This window comes from Synchiropus splendidus, chromosome 1 (genome assembly GCF_027744825.2).
Source record: "Synchiropus splendidus isolate RoL2022-P1 chromosome 1, RoL_Sspl_1.0, whole genome shotgun sequence".
Taxonomy (NCBI): Eukaryota; Metazoa; Chordata; class Actinopteri; order Syngnathiformes; family Callionymidae; genus Synchiropus; species Synchiropus splendidus.
Window position 1 is genome coordinate 48,213,091 of NC_071334.1, and position 21,718 is coordinate 48,234,808.

Genomic DNA, 21,718 nt, shown 5'->3' on the forward strand with positions numbered 1-21,718 from the left:
TTGTTGACATTTAACATCTGTATTATAAGAGAATATATATATATATATATATATATATATATATATATATATATATATATATATATATATATATATATATATATATATATAAAATAATTATCGTGGGCCAGAGTATCGAATGGTGAGCTGCCCATATCGTCCCATCCCTATTTCGTAGATACATTTGGGTTCAAGTCGAGTGTTACATATGTACGTAGGGTGACTAGTCCCCATGTGTTCAAGTTCTTCCCACCTGATGTATATAAAAAGGTAATTCTCAACATTTCCACCAGCAAAATGGGATTAAGTGTCATTGATGGCGATTCTCATCACAGTTTTCTTCCTCGCCGCTGCGGCCGCAGCAGAGTGAAGGATTATTGGTCATTCCACAATGCATTTTAGCACCGAGAAGCAGCGGAGTCACATCCCGAGCCAGTGCCAACAAGACTTAATCGACCCGAAGCTGCACAGGAATGATGGCAGTGATCACAGTTGCATTAGAAGGACGTGAGTGATGTGAAAGGATTGGGGAGGAAGCTGTTCTATTCTGATACAAGTCTCTGTGAAGTGTTGTCATCTTGCATTCACAGCTTTAAAGAAATATCTGAATGGTGTGTTTCCTCATCTAATCCTCTGTGTCTATCGCTATCATCAGGACCTTTTTACAAAATCTTGCTGTCGATTAGATGTTTAGAAGGGGGGCGGTGTTGCTGTTACTATCCGATACATACAGTAGTTCTTATCGGACACGAAGAAGACATAACATTGTTCGAAATTCTCCGTCTTCCAGTTGCAATATATTTAACAGCCTTGCCTACCATGCCTCCTCTGTTTTCCTGTGTGCAAGAGGCACATTATCAATACTTCTTCCGCTGTCGCCGTTTTTGTTTTGGAATTTGTCGTTTTCACAAACTTTTCACTCTGAGCTGCTCCCCCTGGTGGATGCATTGGTGAACAACAAGACCAACGGATGGAAGCTTGTGATCAATAACATTGTTTGAAAGAGACGTGTACGATTCAATACCTGTCAATTTCATGCCTTGATGGAGCTGATTTTGACAACAGCCCGGCTTTCGTTATGTTTTAACACAGACTATTTCAACATAACACATTTATGTTAACAGCAAATACTTGTCCCCATCATTTAAAAGGAGCCACACTTTCAACAGTATTGAACAGAAAGCATGTATTCTCTTAGACACGTACATTAACGGTAAAAGGAATACGCTGTTAAATTCCGTTCTGGAGGATGTTTTCGATGAAGGTGTTTCATCATTGACGTGCTGTTAAGAAAAGCAAGCTTTACATGGCACCAAACACAGCTCACCATGTTTGTTTTGAGTCATACTTTTGACACTTTCTGTCTGTTTTAGTCCACTCTTCCTCTGCGTCTTGTCTTTTTTATATGCACTCATGTTTTATTTTAATAAATTCATAGTTATGTCTTGCTTAAATTTGAATGAAGTAGTCCCCTTGCTCAAAACAAGGATGGCTGGATTCACAGATCAGACTGTATTAGTCCCACAGAGAAGAGATTCAACTCTTCAATTCTGACATGGAAGTTTGGATCCAGGGCGAGTCTTTTAAAAACCCCTTGATAGGACATGAGCAAAACCTGCACTCTGTCTCCTGACTGGAGACAACATGGTCTGTAGGTTAAGCAAAGGCGTGCTCCTCACCCTCACAGCAAAAAACACAGGTCTTCACTTGGTGCGTCATCAACCCCATGATCCTATTCATGTTATTTATGTTGTATCAACGTCAGTTCTAATTTGGTTCTAGTGTGACGTCAGTCAATTGTGGAGTGATATCACAGGCTGTGTTCTGTCAGCTTTAATTTGGGGTTAAATTCCGTAGAAGAGTGAAGAGAAGAGAACAAGAGACACTGGCTTGGTGCTACGATATTTGTAGCTTTGTGTATGTTAACAACAGAGCGACAAAATGTTTTGTGTTGTAGACGTCAACATCTGATTCTGTTGTGATCCTTTTCCCGAGAGAACGTAGTTTGAGCGGCTAAAAAAAACTTTGTGATTTCGCCCTACAGTGTAACTAAAGGTGGGGTTCCATCTCACTCATGCTCCTAAAACATGAAAAAGCATCATGGAGCCCATTTAAAAGTAGCATTTCTGTGGTTGACGGTTGACACCTCTTTCCCTTATTATAAATATTTCAACCTAAAAGTCTACTTTATTTATTCTTGTACTTCACAGATTTTACTGTGTTTGAATTGAATGAATGGATTTAAGGAAAGATCGAAAACGTCGGTCTCTTTTGCTGATCTATGTTCCTACTCCCCCTAGTCTAACCAGCTTTGAATGCTGACCAAAAAACACAGTTTGGCATCCAAAAATGTAGTTTCCTCCGCTGGCAACTGGCAGGAGGCCCCAGAGCTGTAGAGATGATGTCTCCCAGGTGACCTCAGCTCTGTGTTCTCTCAGAAGAGGTGGAGCAGGTGACTGTGCGAGGGATGTCAGGACCTCATCTCAGACGACTGGAAGTTTTGTATTCATGCATTTCATTCTTGATCGAGAGCGTTTTCATTTGGAACTAAGATCTTCAAAGCAAGCTGTACAATTTGAACCAGTGTGTGAACATTTCATTTGTGCAAACTCAGCGTGAGCCAGGCAGCGGTGCTTCTAAAGCGACGTATCGCTCTCTGTTCTGCTTCATTACCTCTTGCCTTTTGGAGTGGGTGATAGCCGAGTTTGGTAATCGTCGCCCGAGTGTGTCTCCTTATGAAAACTTGATGTCGGCTGTTGTGTTTGTTCTGAACCAGTGTGACTGCTTGGCAGTGTAATGATGATGGCCTCCACTGATGTCTTGACCCGCCTGCAACAGAGTTCAGCCAAAGTGCTGAGGTCTGATATTACCACCACGAGGGGACATTACGCCTATAATGCACAAAATAACATATACTCACTCTTCCCTCTGCACATACTCAGCCTTAGTACTACTTTCACTTTCCTTTATGACCACCTGCCTCATATGTAGCTTTTTTCTTTCAATGTGATGGTCAACTAATAATAATAATAATAATTATTATTATTCCCAGGATGGGAACACATTGGCATTTCTCCAGATGAGCTGGAGGAAAGTTTTGGAGAGAGCAAAACTCTTGACTTCGGCTGCTGTCGCGGCATCCGTCTATCTAGGGGTGGGTGATATAGTGACATGGTCATATTGCAATGTTTTTATTATGGCATTTCAATTTCATCACAATTTCACATGTATTTTTGGGACTGGCTTGCAAGTTTCTGCTCAGTGCAAGTCACCACGTCTGTGTGTGAAAACATCACTTGTACAGAGTCGGGATGGGCAATAACTTATCGTACACGATATCCCGCCAAACACAGTCGCCACTATAACAATTCTGCATCTCACAATAAATTTGGTAAACACGCGGCACAGCCACTGCATTGGACTTGCATACATGAACATGACAAGACCGCGACGGCGCACCACACTCTCCAGCTCCGCCGCGTGTGACATTGACATTGGTCAACTCAGAGTCTCTGGATCTGTGTTTATTTTATTCGATGGAGCGGTCCTCATAGGTTCTCTGACATGGTCATCTGCCTTGGTACACATCAACACATGGAGGTCTCCGGCTGTACTGGCGCCTCAGCGAAACACCATTTTGAAAATAGTTGGATATTGGACGAACATCCGGTGACTGCGGTTGCGTCCTATTCTGTGCCCCCATTAGGGTTCACTGATCGCGGACACACTCTCATAGGCAGCACTAGTGCTACGACCCGGCATCAGTTCGGGAGCGGTCAAAGTATTAGTGAAATCTTCAATAAGGCAATGAAAAACAACCATTTTAGGAGAGAGAAATGTGAAAAGAATACTCATCACACAAGACAAAGGACTGACAGTTTTTATTCTGATCATTTATTCACATTATTTCTCAATTTTCTTGAATAGCATCTAGGAAATGTGTCCAGACTGGTCCATAGTTCAAGTCAACTGTGAAGAGACATGAGATGCAGCAGACTGACGGTTCAATTTAACCCCTAAATAAAGCTGGCAGAGCAGTCTGTCAGACATGAGCAGCTTCTACCAGAGATGTGAAATTTGAATGAAATTGAATTTCTCATCTCTACACTTAGTTGAAAATTATATTTAAACATAAACAAATAATGATTTTGGAGACAAACCCCGCTAATAAGTTTCATCACAAAAAAGTTTCAAGAGGGACTGTAGTGTGTCCAATAGTGTGAAGAGAATGAAAACGTTTGAAAAATATATTTATCTTGATTATTATTATTATTGCCGAAATTACATTTATCGTGATCTTATTTTGTCCATATCGCTCATCCCTACTACAGAGAACCTAAATATAATCAAAGCTAAACAACAACACTCAAAATAAAACATGGCTCTCAATACACATGGAACTTGATCAAATATCTGTGAAGACATTCGTTTTTTCTGTCATCAACATGTCACCTTAACTGTATTTTCATTGGAGTAGCTTTTAGCTAAATAGCTTATAGCTAGTTGAGTATTTCACCTGATTATTAACTGACCAGCAGCATTAGAGACCATACATAAATCCGCTCAGATTGCTTCAAAACAGTAATAACTAAGTGTATTCCATGTGGAAAACTCCATAAGTGTCAATAAAGTTTTCAATTGAGATGTCACGTATGCTGTTAGCGCCGTTAGTACGGCGGTGCAGACAGTCTTTGGGGAACACTCTGTTGTTCTGCCGTGACAGTGAGTGGTCGAGTTGGAGGTGCACCAGGTTCAAAAATTAAAAAAAAGTCACATTTTCACTGCTTGTTTGCTTGTGACCAATGTGTGGAGAATCGGGTGAGCGCGTCCTCGTAGATCTATAGTTAACCGCTAGTGACTTTCTAGCAGCCACACATGGATCCAGCGATCACAACAACCTTTAAAGCCTCAAGTCGTAGTTTTACACGACTAGATAAATGGTGTATTTCCTGCACAATTTATTTCCTTGACATTAACGAAACTATAAAGCTGCTCGTAAACCATTTGCCATTAGCTGTGTATTAGCGCGCTTCACTGTGCTTTTAAAGCCAATTTACATATTAATGAGCTCGAACTGACTCACAACAAACACCCACATGTTCCCGCCGCAGCCCAACAATGATGAATCTATCAAATACTCAGATTCATCTTTTTCGTCCACTCCGCATGTGGACAGTGGGCAGTTTTAATTGGTCAGAGTGGGGCCGTAATTTGAATACGTATGACCGAAGTGGAAAAGATTCCGAGGCGTAAAGCGGCGCCTGGGCTGCGTTTAATAGTCCAGGTAATGTGGGCTCTATTACTGGTCTGCCTCTTCCTCTAAGAGGACTCTAGTTTATGTACGTCCTTTAGGCTGCCTGAAGATCACTTACAGGCTTTGAATGTTGTATTTACTTCTGGGGTGCACATGGGAGCAGGGGAGTCAAACAGCATGTTCACTGCTAAATTGGTTATTTATACTGCGCTACTTTGTCCACAGAACATATTCAAATCTCAAGACTAACAGCAGTAGGGATTTTTCCTTTATGCAGACCCTTTTTTAGTTTTGCATTTGCACTATAAATACTTGGTTATATTCATAATCATCTTTAGAACAAGAAACAACAACAATTGATTTTAGTTTATTTTTATTTTATTATTATTATTATTATTATTGTTGTTATGTTTTTGCACTTTCCTAGTCCTCATTGACTATGGCAATAAAGTTGATTCTGATTCTCATTCTGATCAGATGGAACCACCATTCATTCATATTGCAAATAGAAGATGAACATATAGGTGATATGGTGATACTCACCATAAATATTTATTTATTTTTGCCATGCTGTTACAACCAATCATCAATTCCTTTGGAATACTTTCTTTCATGTTCTATTTAACACCCAATTCAAATTGTAGTAAAATAGTAAAAAAAAAAAAAAACAATGTAACATGTGTGCCTCTTTGATAATACAGACTCGAATCACCTTCACCTTCACCGTCTTCTGCCGCTTATCCGGGGTCGGGTTGCGGAGGCAGCATTCGGAGCAGGGAAGCCCAAACTTCCCGATCCGCACAAACCTCCTCCAGCTCCTCCCGGGGGATCCCGAGGCGTTCCCAGGCCAGACCGGAGACATAATCTCTCCAGCAAGTCCTGGGTCTTCCCCGGGGTCTCCTCCCAGTAGGACATGGCCGGAACACCTCCCCAGGGAGGCGTCCAGGGGGCATCCAGATCAGATGCCCGAGCCACCTCAGCTGGTTCCTCTCGATGTGGAGGAGCAAAACAACAAAAAACATGTTAGATTTTGTTAACTGACTGCAGGAACAATCTGTCTTGGTCCATAAAAGACAAATCTATTTAATTTGACTACTCCTTCTCAAAAAAAGAAAAAAGAAAAAAAGAGAAAATATATGACTGAGGCTATCTTACGACTTGTTCTGAGATTTGTGCCTCTTCAGAATGAGCCAGTAAGGACTAATTTGAGAATGTCTTTTTTTAACATGTTGATCTGCCAGCCACATTGAGGGACACTGCCCACACCGTCTCACAGGGATTCAACAGCATTAGAGCACTTTCATTGAGAATAGCAAAGGAAGGAACGCAAGCATGTGCAAATAGAATAGAATAAAGTCTCAAGCTCATATGACATGTATGAGTGATAATGGAATTATCATTGACAACAGCATTGTGCCTAATGATTGTCCACAAACCATCTCATTCCTCTTCACAAGAACAACTTTCCTTACTAGACAAAGTTGCTCCTGAAGTACTTCCTATCTCAAATTGCAAAAAGCAAATCTCTAGAAAAGCTGAAGCTTTAGATGAGTGAGGGAGAGCTGGAACCCAGGAGGAACAGATGGATCTCTTCCGTCGTGACGAATCTGTCTGTCTGCCATGGTGAAAAAAAGAGCTGAGCCACAAGATGTACAGTGGTACCTCGGTTCTCGACCACAATCCGTTCCAGACGGCCGTTCGAGAAGCAATTTGTTCGAAATCTGAATCGTTTTTTCCCATTACAATTAGTGGAAAAAGAAATCATGCGTTCCAAGCCTTAAAACAGGCTTTTGTAGGAGTGAATGTAGAGTGTCTGCTGGAGGTGCGCTGTTCCTCTATGTGTGTGGCCGCTGCATGTGGGAGGGGTTGCCGAGTGAGTGAGGTCTCTCCAGAAGTGAAGAGGTGCCCGGTGCGTGTCCAGCTCTGAATGTGCGCTTCTGTGCAGTTTGGCTGTGACAAAGTCATAAACCAAGTAACACTCTGTCCCAGACTCGCCTCATCCCTGTCCCAGCTCTAGCTGACAACAGGACATCAAACCTGGAGTGAGCGCTCCAGCCTCGGAGGTGTGGAGAGCGAGCACCTCCCCTGTGACACTCTACCACGGTCCAGTGTGGAGACAGGAAAGGTTTTACACCAATATGAAGAAAAAACAGTCAGTAAATGTAGCTAACAGACGTGTCCCGTTAGCTACATTTAGCTAACGCACGTTATGTTTTTTCCGGCTTTTTGGGGGGGCGTTCGAGTTCTGGATTTTCGTTCAAAATCCGAAGCAAAAAATTCTCAAAATTTTTGTTCGAACTCCGATTTGTTCCAATTCCGGGAAGTTCGAAAACCGAGGTACCACTGTACATGATTTCTTTTTTTTTTTTCTCATTTTTAACCGTGAGCTTTGGGTAGTGACTGAAGGAACAAGATTACAAATAAAACAGTTTTCTCTGCTGAGTTTCTAGACTCTTTCCTAGAGATAAGAACTGCCGTCTTGGAGAGACTCATTTCAGAACCACTGAACCACCACCAACTAAATGGAATCTATAATTGGAATATCCATTAATGTTATCTATTAATATAATGATTTTTTTAATAAGTCTTTTTAGTTTTAATAAATAATAGTGAAACCATGTCAATCATCTGTTCTTCTGCCTGTGGGAGAATTCCAGCCTAAGCGATTCTGGATAATGGAATCACAAATCATTCGACGGTGGTTAATACATGGATACAAATACTGGAGGACTCATAAGAGAAATAGTCTTGATATTATTCCAAATCAACACTTTGCCAGATGGGATTTTATTGTTGAATATTGAGCATATGGCGGTCGCAATATTCTCAGTGACGGAGGGCAGAATCATTATTTCATAAACCAGGTGGTGCGTTCGCACATTTCTGTTTCTGAAGCCTGCTTCTCTTCCTTCCACAGAGGATGAGCTGCAGCTACCTGCTCTGCACGATCCTGCTGTTTGTGGCGGTCCTCCTCGCCGTCACCGTCACCGGCACCATCCTGTTCATGAATCACTACCAGGCCCCGCCTCTGACCGATGGCATGCCCCACATCTCTACCAATCAGGACGAAGCCAACGCCCTGGTCACCGTGGAGAGAGGCGACGGCTCTCGCATTAATATTTTCATTGACCCCAACTGTCCCGACTACAACAGTAACTTTTTGCGCCTGGAGGGGGTTCAGACGTCGCTCCTGCACTCACTCACCGATCACGACTCGGATCTGAAGTCAGTGAAAGGTCAGGACCGGGCTCTTTTGGTCAGTCTGGCAGAGGAAGTGGCAAAGCTTTCCGCCCACGCGGGGCAGCTGAAGATGGACTACGAGTCTTTACGCAGGGGTCAAGGAAGCCTGGGGCAGGACCTGAACACACTGCAGGCGGAGCAGGGACGCCTTATACAGGTAAGACAGTCCTGTGAATTTCGGTCACAAACATGCATATATGCTGGATTAGAATCATTGCTTTGGAGGTTTAGCTTGTTGCTGAATTTTAGCAGTGACCACCAGAGGGCATCCTGGTGTAAAGTCCTATTTTGTATTGATTTATTTTTCTCAACAGTAAGCCAGTCCTCACCAACCCAACTTCACTCTGATGGAAAAATGTATTGGCGTTGGGAAAGTGCACTTTTGCATCCTATGCTGACACCATGTTGACACAGCAGGTCCACAACTGAAGCACGTTTTCAGGTTTCCGTGGCAGCAAACAAAACAAAAAACGGCTCCTTCAATTCTACATAATTGTGCCAACTGCTATTCAAAGCTTGAACAAACTGCTGCGCATTTTAGTCGCGTGACCCACGATCCCCTGCCTCGCGCATTAATGCCACCTCCCACGTGTGACACATGATCCACGCCTGCTGCATGAAACACTACACCGGATGGAAAATGTTTTTTTAATCCGTCGATCCATCTTTTTCAGAATAAGAACGTTGAAAACATATCAGTGCAAATGCTTCAATGCAGGCAAATGCAACCAAATCAGTCATAGTACTGACTCAAGAATTATGTGGGATTCTGTCCCAATTCAGAAAATACCTCCCTAAATCTATTTAAAAATTGAATCATACTCGTCCTTTTAAGCCCATTTGATGGTTAGTCAGACTAAAGTTAAATGTTTTAATTACAGCCAGAAGGTTAATTCAACTCCGCTTAGGAATGGAACTTTTAATGAAATACTTTTTCAGCACAAACCACCAGGAAGTATGTCAACGTTTGGAAATGAAAGTGCTTTAAATGATGCGTACTAATGGCTTCCCTCGCCTGTGCGGACGCCTTACTATTAAGTCCTCATCTTAAATCTGGGTTCGTGACCAAAACCTGAGCTGTAAGGTTCCAAGAGTTGCTGAGTCAGGTGAAAAGCAGTAGAATAAAACGAGTGCTTTTAAGATAACTTGCAATGAACTGATAAAAGAAAAAGCAGCCGTCTAGAGTAGAGTAGAATCCAATGAACTGGAGTCTGCATTCTTGAACTGGCTATTGATGTCAGGACTTTAAGTAGAGCGCAGAGAAACTCTAGGAGTGTATCAGGAAACAACTGTCAATAGGTATTGATCGTGAAACCGGCTGAAGATGGGCGACGGCTCATTAGGTCGACGGAAATCTCACCGTGCAATCGGCTCTGATCTAGTGCCAAGTGTGTGTGAGTATTTGATTCGGATAAAAACATTTGTGGAAGGGCCTGGTTTTTTTTCTCTTGTTTTCATTCAACTGCAGCCGAGCCAAACGTCAACTGAGAAGCATTGGTTTCTTCTAGAAATCTCCATTGAGATGACGTGATTTATTCCAACAATGAAGTAAATATGGAGTAAATAATGACTAGTGATCAATACATACAGCAGTGCAACATGACAAGATGGCATGGACTCATCGGTGGGTTCAAATGGCAGTTTTTTCTCTATGATCCTTGTACTTGGGGTGCGTACATGTAAGCAGTTACCCTGCTGAGAAGAACCAAAACGTTGCATGTGAACAAACGTGACACAGTGCCATGGATTAAATGAGAGCCACTGTGCATTCAGAAAAGTGAAATCACATGTGTTCAAACATATTTAAACAAAGTGGAAAGATGGAAACAAACGGCTAAAACATATCATGGAGGTTGAATTGAACGTGACGCGTTTTTGCCGTGTTTTTCAGAAACATAATGACTGAAGTTCTTTGCTTGTGGAACTCAAGTCGTGGCTGGACATGTCCTCACGGACCGTCCAGTTTGGAGAGACATTTTAAAACTAGCATTTTTATTGTCACCAACTAAACGTCAAAACTTTACTTTTTGCTTCGGAAAAAAAAGAAAAAATCATAATTATGTGTGTCATTCTATAATATTGTCACACTTTCCCAGTTAGCCAAGTATTTTTTTGGATCCGATATACTCTCTCAAGAATGCAGTGTCTTACCTCGCGCTGTTGACAGACTGCATCCTTGGAAGCGCTCCACCATGTGAGTTAAGAACCCGCGAACAACTCCAGTGGGGAGGTCGTGTGAGGAGAACCGCAGCAGAGATGGCATGAATTCTGCACGACAACACGTGGTTAATCCTCCGACTGCAGGAACGACTTCACGTTGATATAAGCGTAATTTGTTTTGCACTGTCCACTTTGATTTATTGATGATGCATTTCCTAAAATGTGCATGACAAATCTCCACACAACATGATCTTTTAATTTGGGCCTCGGGGCTCAGTGTCTCTGCAGCAAACAGATTCCTCAGCTGCCTGCCACCGAGCTGAAACGACTGGATGTTCCCTGAACTCAGCACGTGCTCCAGCCGATCCCTTCACACTCCCAGCACTAGACTGTTTGGGGATCTTTGAGAAGCTTCAGCGACCTGCTCTGTGGGAGGAAAAATAAGTCCGACTCCTATTGTTACTGTGTAGGTGGCATGTGGCGGCGAGCACCGAGGCTAAGTGTAGCTGGTGCTGGCTGCCCAGACAATCCCGATGATTGATTTCCTCTTTCGGAGGCAAGGCATGCGGTTTGCACATCCGGTGTTTCTGCTCGACTTCATGGTGTGACGCCATGATCTATGAGCCACCTGTGGCCTCCAGTCCTGATTTCGACCGCTCCTGTGTTTTGCACTTCGGCCCAGTGAACCACAGTTCCAATCTGCCACAAGCTTTTTTAGACAATGGATAACAGGCTGAATATATATAATCATTCACACATGGATGCCTCATGATGGTACCTGACTGTATAGGAATCAAAAAACAACTTTAACTATTCAACCTTTTAGAGTCGCTTGTCAGAAACCAAAAGCCAAAGATAACTGGCTTTAGATTTAGATTTCTGTGAGCTTCAGCCATCGATATATTACTGTCAGATCCTCTTCTGGTTCCTTTTTATTGCACATCAACTGCTTTATATATTTACTATATATTGTTATTAGAGGTGGGATTCGATTAAAAAATCTCAGTGTAATAGTATAAGAATATTTGCCACAAGAAGACACATTTTTCAGTTTGAATGAAGTTGGTATATGACTGAATCAAATGATGGACCTATACATACATTTAAACAACAAAATAGTGTTTATTTTGCATCAGTTTGACAATAGCACAATATATAGTTTTTATATCACTTTATTTAAACTAAAGCTCTTTTAATGTCTTGAAAATATTTGCATAAGAATTTCAATGTTATAAGAATTTCAAGTCCATTCAGAGTAGTGGAAATCCTGGCCATTGTGTATCAAGTTTCAAGTTTCAAGAGGTTTATTTGTCACACATACAGTTATACGCGGTACAACGTATGGTGAAATTCTTTACATCCCTGCATCCAATAAAAAAAAAAAGAAGTGTGCACACAAGATGCACACTAAAATAATAATAATAAATTATAAAACAGCAGAATAAAAACAATAGTGCGTAAGTCTAGTTTAACGTGTGTGTGTGCATGTGGCTGTGCGTGCGCGTTGTTTGGAAGATGAGGGTGAGCAAAAAAACCTCCCTGAACAAAGGCAAACAGATGCTTTTCTTTGCTTTTGTTCAGGGATTCCTCCATGTTTGTTGTTGTTGTTATCATCCTAGCTGCCACGTGTCTTGTGCATCAGTGTGATCAGTGGACCAGGAACTCCTGCACTGACAAAGGTTCCCTGTTGTCTGGAGAGCAAACTGTTTAATTTAATTTAATTTAATTTCAATTAAAATAGTTTAACACATTTTTGTTGTAATTATTTAATCGTAATTAACATGTTAACTCCCACCACAAATTATTATATATTATACACAATACATACCGATTGTTGAAAGCGGAAGTCACCGTGACTCTTCATGAAAACATAGATATTTTATTGCATGTCAACTCTTGAAACCATTTTTATTTCTGGTGAGACAGCGGGAGATAAAGCTGTAATAAAAGTTTCATTTGGAGACTGTAACGACAGTCGACTGCTTAAGACCTTCAGATATTACAAAATGGAATCTTTCTGACGTTCACTATGAAACCCATAGACGGTGATAAATTCTTCCAACAAAGAGAGAAAGGAGAATGTAGAGCGCTGCCCTTCATCAGCAGAAGAAATCCGTCTGCAACATTGATCGTTCAGGCTTTGCTCCAGCTCCACTTACAAACTTTATTTTTTTATGAATCTAGCTTGTGAATGATGAGAGAATGTTCTCTGAAACCAGCGATGAAGGTGGAGAGAGAGCAGCTTTTGTTCATAAAAGGCAATCTCAGAGCGAGGTTTACTGAGGACAGGCTTTTGTTGTCACACTCTGACTTGCTGGATATGTAGAGTTCATTCTAAAACGTGTACATAATGTACACTTCAGACATATGATTGTAGATCCAACGCCATCTCCAGTGACCACAGATGGACAGAAAATGTATGTTTCCAAAATAAAAATCCTTGTGGGATTAGTATTGGGTCAATTCCTCATTTCGTTTCATTCCACACGTAACTTATGTGAACAGGTTCAAGTTAAATTGGATCTTTCTGCTGTCAAATATTTGACTAACCATAATTAATTATTTAAAAAGTTCAAATTAAATGCATTTTTGATTCTATTCATGAGTAATCAATGAATTTTGATATTTTGTGTTATTGATGAATCAAAAATCAGTCCAATATTTTGAGGTAAAAAAAACCAAAAACATACATTTGTGGTACAAAAAAATGTTGATTTTCATCTTGAAACCTTTCTCTTTTCATGATGATAATAATAATATTGACAATATAATTATATTCTAATAAGAATATAATTCATTGGATAAATTCGCTTCAAATAAAACATACCATAAATCCCAGACTGACAGAGTGCAACGGAAGATTAGCTGCACCCACTAAATTTAACAAGGAAAATCGATCTTGTTCATGCATAGGCCACAGTGGTCTATACGTCACAGGTGCAGTGGTGCTGTCTGCACCGTAGAAAGGTCATTGGTGCTGAAATATCCATGAGGATCCCATCTAAACTAGTTTTGAAAACGGGCTCCAGCATCAAGACTGACTCATGAAACAAACTGGGCAACATTCTGAACTTGAATCATCAACTCCTCACATCTTTAATTGACATTAAAGCGCTCAAAATGTGCACCTGCGTGTCCCAAGTTCTGACACCACAGCCGATCTCAGCTGCTACCTCATGTCACCGGTCCCTCCATGAGATCAGCTCTGTTGGCGGAGCTGCAGACACACAGGTGAAAAGAGCATTTTGAGTGTTTCAAGGTCAATAAAAAGCCTGCGATTTCATCGTTTGATGCGATGAGGCTCAATACTGAAGGAGGATGACGCTCTTTATCCTCTAAAAATGCATATACTAGCCGCTCCTGGTATAAGATGCAGGCTTCCGATCGCGTAAAAAAAGTAGCAGCTTATAGTCTGTACTTTTAAATACTTAAACTAAAAAAATAGACATAATAATATATGTTCGCGAAACAAAGTAACATTTGCTTTGAGTACACATCTGGACACATTTTCAGAGAAGTCAGTACTCAGAGATCTTGCTCTGTTTGGACAGTCACAAACTTTACATGCAATGTTCATTTCTTATTTGGCATTCATGAATTTAAAAATATGGAAGTGTCTGACAGAGATGTCGAGCTCTCAGTTCTACAGGGGACGCTGCGCTGAGCACAATGTCTGAGGGCAGAGGAGGTAAAGGCTGTGATGAAGAGCACAGCCTCCTGATTTCCCTGAACTGGGAGGTCAGATCCTCCACTTCTCCATGCGGCAGAGGAATATTAATGTTTTGGACAAGTGACACCAGCAACCTTTGCTGCTGTAGACTGAGGGGCTGCTGTCGTTGCCTGCGGAGGTTGTAACTTATTTGTGGAGGGGCATAACTCATGAGGTTTAAGAATTCAAGCATGACATTGGAACACCGAGTGGCTGTTGTAGTCTAAAGTGGGACATTGTTCTTCTTAAATATACAGCTCCAACCACTTACAAAGACGCACCACAACCTTCTAGCTAAGTTTACTCTGAAGTCATTGATGGGTTCTTATGCTGTTCCTTAAGCTTTGTGCTTCTTGACAGCGACTCCGCTAACATGTATTGAAAATGTCGTACAAGTCAACTGCACAAGTGGCCTCATAGACTGAAGATGTAAAAAGAAAAGCCTCTGCTAAAGTGATGCACTGTGGTGGAGAGTCCATGAATAGACATGTTTGTTGTTCATTGAGTTTGATTGGAACACTACATCATATCAACAATATCTTCCTATTAATCCGGCTCGTCATGTTTCCAGTAATAGCTCCAAATAGGCTTTGTGGTGCAGCTTACTGGCACTGGAGGAGCAGCGCAGGGAAAACAGACACCCAGAGGCTCCCGAGGTGCAACCGGAGACAGACGGCATCCAAAGTACTTTGTGCCAACTGAGAGGAAAATGGGGAGCTTCTCTCCTATTTTGCCGACAGCCTGGTTTGTCGACTGAATCAGGGATTTGATAGTCGTGCAGGTGGTTGTCGTGCAGTTGAAGTGAATTTGAAGTCAGTTGGTGTGTGATGCTGGCTTGCCACAGAAGGCCACTTTTGCCACTCCTCACTGACTGTAAAGGGTGACAAAGCACGATGCTACTTATTCCTCATGAAGTGAGACTGTTCACTTCATGGCGCTCTCCGTTTGGAAATGATGTGAGGTTTCACTGAATTAGTTGTTTAAGTCCAAACATTTTGCTGCAGATAGTGCCATCTGGTGGCCTCTGAAAATCACAACAACTGTGTCATGAAACCTCATGAACAGTTTATGAATAAACAAAGCGATTTAGCCACGGTGGCAGTAATAAAGGTGCTATAATCTGATCTAATAATAAGAACTACTTTTCACTCCTTCTGTGCAGTCCTCGTGTATTTTTATGGTGAATTTCAAGAAAAATCCCAAAGCCCCCCTCGGTCCACCTCATCCAGATTGATTCTATTGCTCCAAGAAAACACATATCCCAGACAGACGTCCACCACCAATCTTATTTTTGTATGAAACACACAATATTTCCACTCCAATCTCCGAGCAGAGCGCTTGCTGTAATCCGATTTTGGATAACTGGTGCCTCACGCTGGACAGATTACAATGCTTCCTCTGGCAAATTTGTGATTGGTGTTGTCAAGCCGAGTAGGCGGAACAAGACGTGACAGTCTTTGAGTGAAGACTGTGAATGTAGACATCAAAGAGAAGAGGCGAGTGATGCTATCTGAGCGGGGGTTTTCTGGTGTATCAAAATATCTGGTGATGTGTCTGTTGAACCATATTATCAGGAATATCACCCACTTCTTTTTGCCTGACTATCCAGTCTGTGTCAAGAAACTGATTTTTAAATTCTTTTTGTCCTACTTTTTACATTTCACGTCAAATAAAATAAAATACAATAAAATAAAATAAAATAATAGTTGCAGAAAGATGAAACATTGTGACAAATGATCTTACTGCTCTAATTTGATTTTTTTATGTATTTATTTGATATTTATCTATTTATTTTAAAGAAAAAAAATCCCAATACAAAACCGCCAAAATTTTAACACATAATAGAAAAATGAAATAAGATTGTAGAATAATATAAAAAAAAATCTTAATCTTAATAATAATAATAATAATAATAATAATAATAATAATAATAATAATAATAATAATAATATTTATTATTATTATTATTATTATTATTATTAGTAGTAGTAGTAGTAGTAGTAGTAGTAGTAGTAGTAGTAGTAATAGTAATAGTTGTAGTAGTAGTAGTAGTAGTAGTAGTAGAAGTAGTAGTAGTAGTAGTTTCATTAAAATTGTAGTTAATTAGTATTTAATGGTGAGTATCAGGTCTGAGATTATATCACTTTTGGATTTATGTTTCATTACCTTCTGCATAATCCTAAAATGGGGTTGTGGGGAACAGCAACACAGGGTCAGAGGTCAGACACCCTATCCTGTCACAGCTGCCACTGTCATAGCAGCTTGGAACACGGGAGGAAACCAGTGGAGTTTTTTTGACCGAACAGTTCTTACTGTTATAACATTATTTGATCAGGCATCATTGCTCACAACGGCAGCTCTAGCTCCAAACGTCTAGAACTGACCTCTCCGTCGCAGCAACACATTTCTTACAGCGGGTAAGAAAGTGACCAGAGCAGCCTGGAGAGGTTATCTGGCGCTCTGCAGTCGGAGCACACACATTCATCACCCGCTGTCCCGCTGGGCTCATTGTGTTTCGTCGAAATCTCCAGGGTGCATTCTAACATCTGTAGCGCGAGGTCGTCCCTGCTACACCTGCGTGTGTCTAAACACCCCCGCAACGACAATAGAGGCCCAGCAGCTAAATTCTGGAACACTTTTAGAGGCAATCTGGGCTTGAATTTCCATCTGTGTGATGTTCTGTTTTGTTCTCTCTTCATGTTCAATGTGCAGCTATTGTGTACTTAGAGACACAGCACCTACTGCCGGAAATCGGCTGTGATTTTCGAACATTATCCACAAGCAACGAACTAGGTTGAGCGTTTAATCCTCAGTGTCCAGTTGTGTGAAAATTCAAAGACCGTTTTCTGATTTTATTTGTCTATTCATTATTCTCTGTGTTAAAATGTTTGGGGTTTTGTGTCGGGATTTTGTACTTTAAAATAAATAGGTAAATATCAAATAAATACATTTAAAAAATCAGTTAGAGCAGTAAGATCACAATGTTTCATCTTAAAAAAAGAAAATGTGCTAATCCATTTAACGTATTTGTTTATTTTATTTTATTCCTCATTTATTTATGATTTTATTATTCATCAATTGATTTGTTTTGGATGCCGCTTCCAATTATTCCATTATTATTATTATTATTGTCATTTTTATTTGCAGTTTGTTTACCCTATATATACAACATTTAGACTAAAATGTCTACATTTTTTTCTTTAAATTATTTAATTTTGATTTACTGTAATATTTAATTCTTACTTAACTGTTAAAAGACCTGAAAATACATTAATGCAAACATAAAATTATTTTATTTTATTTTTGTTTACTTTTGTTGTAAATTCTTTTTTTGTTAGCATGCTCATTTGATAAAGCTCTTAAATCTCTTACATATTCTTTTCTATTCTAGGTCAGATATATTAGCCACATGGTGTATGGAATATGTCAGAGATGTGCAGCATTTCCTTCTCCTTCTCATGTATTTCATCTGTGTCATCTGCTGCAGCTGCTGTCGGACAGTCAGATCAACATGGTGAAAGTTGTGAACTCTGTGAGCGACGCACTCAACGCCATGCAGAAGGAGAACGTAGGCCTGAAGGCCCGTGTCAAGGCTGACCTGCAGAGGGCGCCGGTGAGAGGGGCTCGCTTCAAAGGCTGTGCCAACGGTGAGAGAATTGAGTTTTGTGAATTTGTGTTCAGAAATGTGTATGTACAAAACATCGACATTCACCAGTGACCAGTGTACCATCTGACATCTGACGCTCACAAGGTCAGAGCCAGCTCTTTCACTGATATCATTACTTACTCTGGCATGTGTAAAGTGACTCCCATGACATGGTGACCCTGAGGAAACAACATCCTGCCAGAATCCTCCAAAGCAGGGTCTGTAACATTCCACTGTGGTATTCAACAAAGCAGGTTCAGTGAGTGAGTCGGAGAATGAGCCATCCATCCATCCATCCATCGATCTGTTCTTCAACCTTCATACTAATCTGTGCTTAACCACAAAAAGCCACGATCGCATCCCTGTAGTCCAAACCTGCGTTCAGGCCACGATGTCCAGTCCAAGGTTGCAGTGATGCGTCAGCCCCTGTTTTGTCGGTCGTACTGAGGTTGTTGGAAACTGGCTCATGCACTGCTCTTGCTCTCATTATATTCCCAAAAAGCCTCCTGGAAACAAGTGTCCTGTTTAGTCAGCTGTATGCTCCCCTTCATTATTTATCCCGCATAAGCAGCTTTTGAACTTTGTGGGAGAAATGTCACAGCGAGAATATCCCGAAAACAGTTTTAATTAAATCATGAAAATGAGAGATGTGACGGCAGAATGTTGAGGTCTCTGGGTGTTGGAATGATTTGTGACAAGGTTGCTGAGTTACTTTGAATGATTTAGCTAAATAACTGGAAACATCCAGCTTTTCATATTTTTGTCATAACTTGATTGTTTTATTTCGATTTTCCGGCTCTCAGTATAATTATTTGGGGCCAGTGGAGGTGAGGAAGGCAACCTTTATATTGTTTTTACCTTGTTTTTTTTGTTCAACAGTTATATTGAAATGTTAAATTAAACTACGTTTTGAAATTCTCGTCCCTCAAAATAATAAAAAGAAAAGAAAAGCTGCGACGCAATTACACTTTTTCCTTTCTTTATAACATTTTAGCGAGAAAATGGCCTGACCACGATCTCTTGAACACTCACTCAGTCGTGTAGGACAATTTGCAGACATCAATTAAACTCTAAATTTCATCTGTGGGTGGAAACCGGAGTGCTCGGGGGAACGTGCTCTTACCAGATAAATGAAAGGTAGGAACATACAAAGCACTCACTGAAAGGACTGGTTCACTTCTGACCATTAGAACCGCTGATGGATAGTCTCAGAACAGAACATTTTTGTCTTTTAAATGAAGGATTTCATTGGCAACATCAGCAATTGCTTCACTTAACTGGAGCTGGCGTGCACTCACTTTCAGCACCATGGACAGAGATTGGCTTGTTCAGTGCATATTTGCCATCAGAGTAAAAATGTAGTCCTTGGAAACCAGAACCAATATTTGGGACAAATAACTGGCCAAGAAGCCCAGGTGTTCTCTCAGGTGTTGCCAAACACATCTAGAGCTCTCAGGTTCCGCTAGTTCACTGTGCTGTCATGATGAAACCTCTAACTAGCTCTACAGCCAAGCATTCCAGGGACACACATCCCAGCAGTTTACTGGCCTGATATTTCTTTCCACACATGTTGGTGTTGTTATTATTCAGTGCGGGTCCTGGTTCTCGCCTCTGTGACTCAGAGCTACCACGGAGACAAACTAGAACAAAGCAGCCGGCGGCGAGTCATAAATACGCTACAGCCTTGACATGATATCAAAGAGAAGTGCACCGAATAAGAAAACAAATAACAGAATATATGACTTTAAACAAATACTGTGTAGCATTGAAATATTGATATACACTAGCTAGAGGTGCTGTTAACAATTCTAGAATTAGGGCAGCAAGTGTTTCATGTGCCTCCGACTCTATATAAAACAGTGGCTGCAGCATTGTGAATTTGAAACATGTGTGCATTTATAATTCAGTTAATTATGATTTATGTGTGGTGTGGTGCCAACCATGAAACATTTACTCATTAAATTGGGCTCTGCACTCTTTACTCTCACATAAACAAACAACTGTGTTTTGGTCCAAACAGCTGTGTGGGAAAATCTCCTCACTATATTTTCCTAGTGTGTTTACATCCCCATGTGGGTTTTTTTTAAAGTTGCCTGACAGAAATTCACAGATGCTGGAAACCTAAGGGTTGTTTTTTTTTTTTAATTTCCAAAACTTCATTTGTTTTAAACAAGCTGGTTGTGTTTTTATTGTGTTCTAAGTGTATGGAGACTGTGCGTAAGGGTATGTCAGGACAGCCGTCGCAGTGGGAGGAGTCGTTGTGCGATGGTTTTTGTGTAGTACTAGTGCTGTAGTTGCAGTCTGGTAGTCATAATTGTTGTGCAAGTAGTTGTTGTTAAGGTTGTTTTTGGCAGCTTTATTTTGCGGCACTAGTGGAAGAGAAAAGGTAGACACCACATCTGGTTTAAACGCAGTAGTTGGGTTTGTTAAATGTACAATTTAAATGAACAGGACTGGCAAAATTAAATATACAAGTGTTGCACTAGTACTAGCACTGGTGGCAGAAAACAGTCAAAATAGAAGGTATAGCAATGTGTCGGTCATATATAAAGTAAAGCACTTGTTTCAGTTGCAGCATTTCATGTGAACTTAACAATGACGTTATAATATTGGCACTTTTAGAATGGTGTTAGAACAATTGGAGTAACTGGGAGCAGTAGAGCTACCCACAGATATAGTAATGTGGTATGTACAGTGTAGAGAGTATGAACAGCAGTCGCGAGTGATGGGTAGACGATGTATCATGAAACAGTATCTCAGGGTGAAGGTGTCCTAATTGTCACAGTCCACGAGATGGTGCTCTCGGTTTAGAAATGATGTGAGGTTTCATTGAAGTAGTTGTCCAAACATTCTACAGCAGACAGTGCCATCTGGAAATGACGACACTGTTTCATGAAACCTCATCTACCCATCAGTTGTGAAGAAAATACTGGCACTTATGCAAATACCTGTAAGAAGAGTCTTCGTACAGGTAATTGTAGAGTCGCCACACTGTTGCAACAGATGCAAAACTGGTCATAGCAAGTAATAAGTGGTAGTAGTAGTAGTTAGGGGTGCACCGACTTTTTTCCACTTTTTTACCACTTTTTGCTCAACACTGATTTCCATTTTTTTTTAAATCCCCAAAAGGCCATTACCGATTTTGATGGGATTTTTTTTTCTTTCTTTTTTTTTTTTTTTTTTTTACTCTCAACTAAATTACACACCAAACTCTACTAAATAACAATAATAGTAAACAACACTGTCATGACTCTGCTCCTGTTTTGTCCCTTGAGTCCTTGAGTTTTGGTTTCTTCCGCCTCCCTTCCTGTTCCTCTGGCACACGGCTGGAGCCAATGAACCCCTAATCACCCAAGTACTTTAACACCTGGACTCCAGCAACGTGTGCCAGATTGTGTCTTCCAGTTCCTGCGTTTCCTCCCATGGTTTCCCTGTGAGTTTTCTTGTTCCCTGTGATTTCTCCCATTGGTTCCCCTGTGATTATTCCTCTAGTTCCTGTGATTTTTGGACTCTCTTGCGGTAATTTGGTTCTCTGTTTTTCGGTCTCTCGCTAGCTTACTTTCCTCGTCCTCTTGGCTCTCCTTGTTTGGTCTCTCGTTCTGTGAGCTACCTCACTTTGGATTATTCTTTGTTAAACGCCGGTGCCCTGAGTTAGTGTTTTGTTTCTTCTTGTCTATTCGTGTTTCCTGGTTTCTTTTGTGCTTGACTC

The 21,718-nt window shown here is 40.8% G+C and overlaps 1 protein-coding gene across 3 annotated transcripts in view; it reads left to right on the top strand.

Moving 5' to 3' along the window:
• Nucleotides 1-21,718, top strand: part of fibcd1b (fibrinogen C domain containing 1b) — a 129,423-nt gene that overhangs the window by 41,256 nt on the left and 66,449 nt on the right. For all 3 annotated transcript variants that reach the window (XM_053857265.1, XM_053857274.1, XM_053857280.1), the window contains 2 exons: nt 8,172-8,651; nt 17,851-18,010. In XM_053857265.1, coding sequence (XP_053713240.1) covers nt 8,172-8,651; nt 17,851-18,010 — 640 coding nt within the window. The remainder of the gene's footprint in view (nt 1-8,171; nt 8,652-17,850; nt 18,011-21,718) is intronic.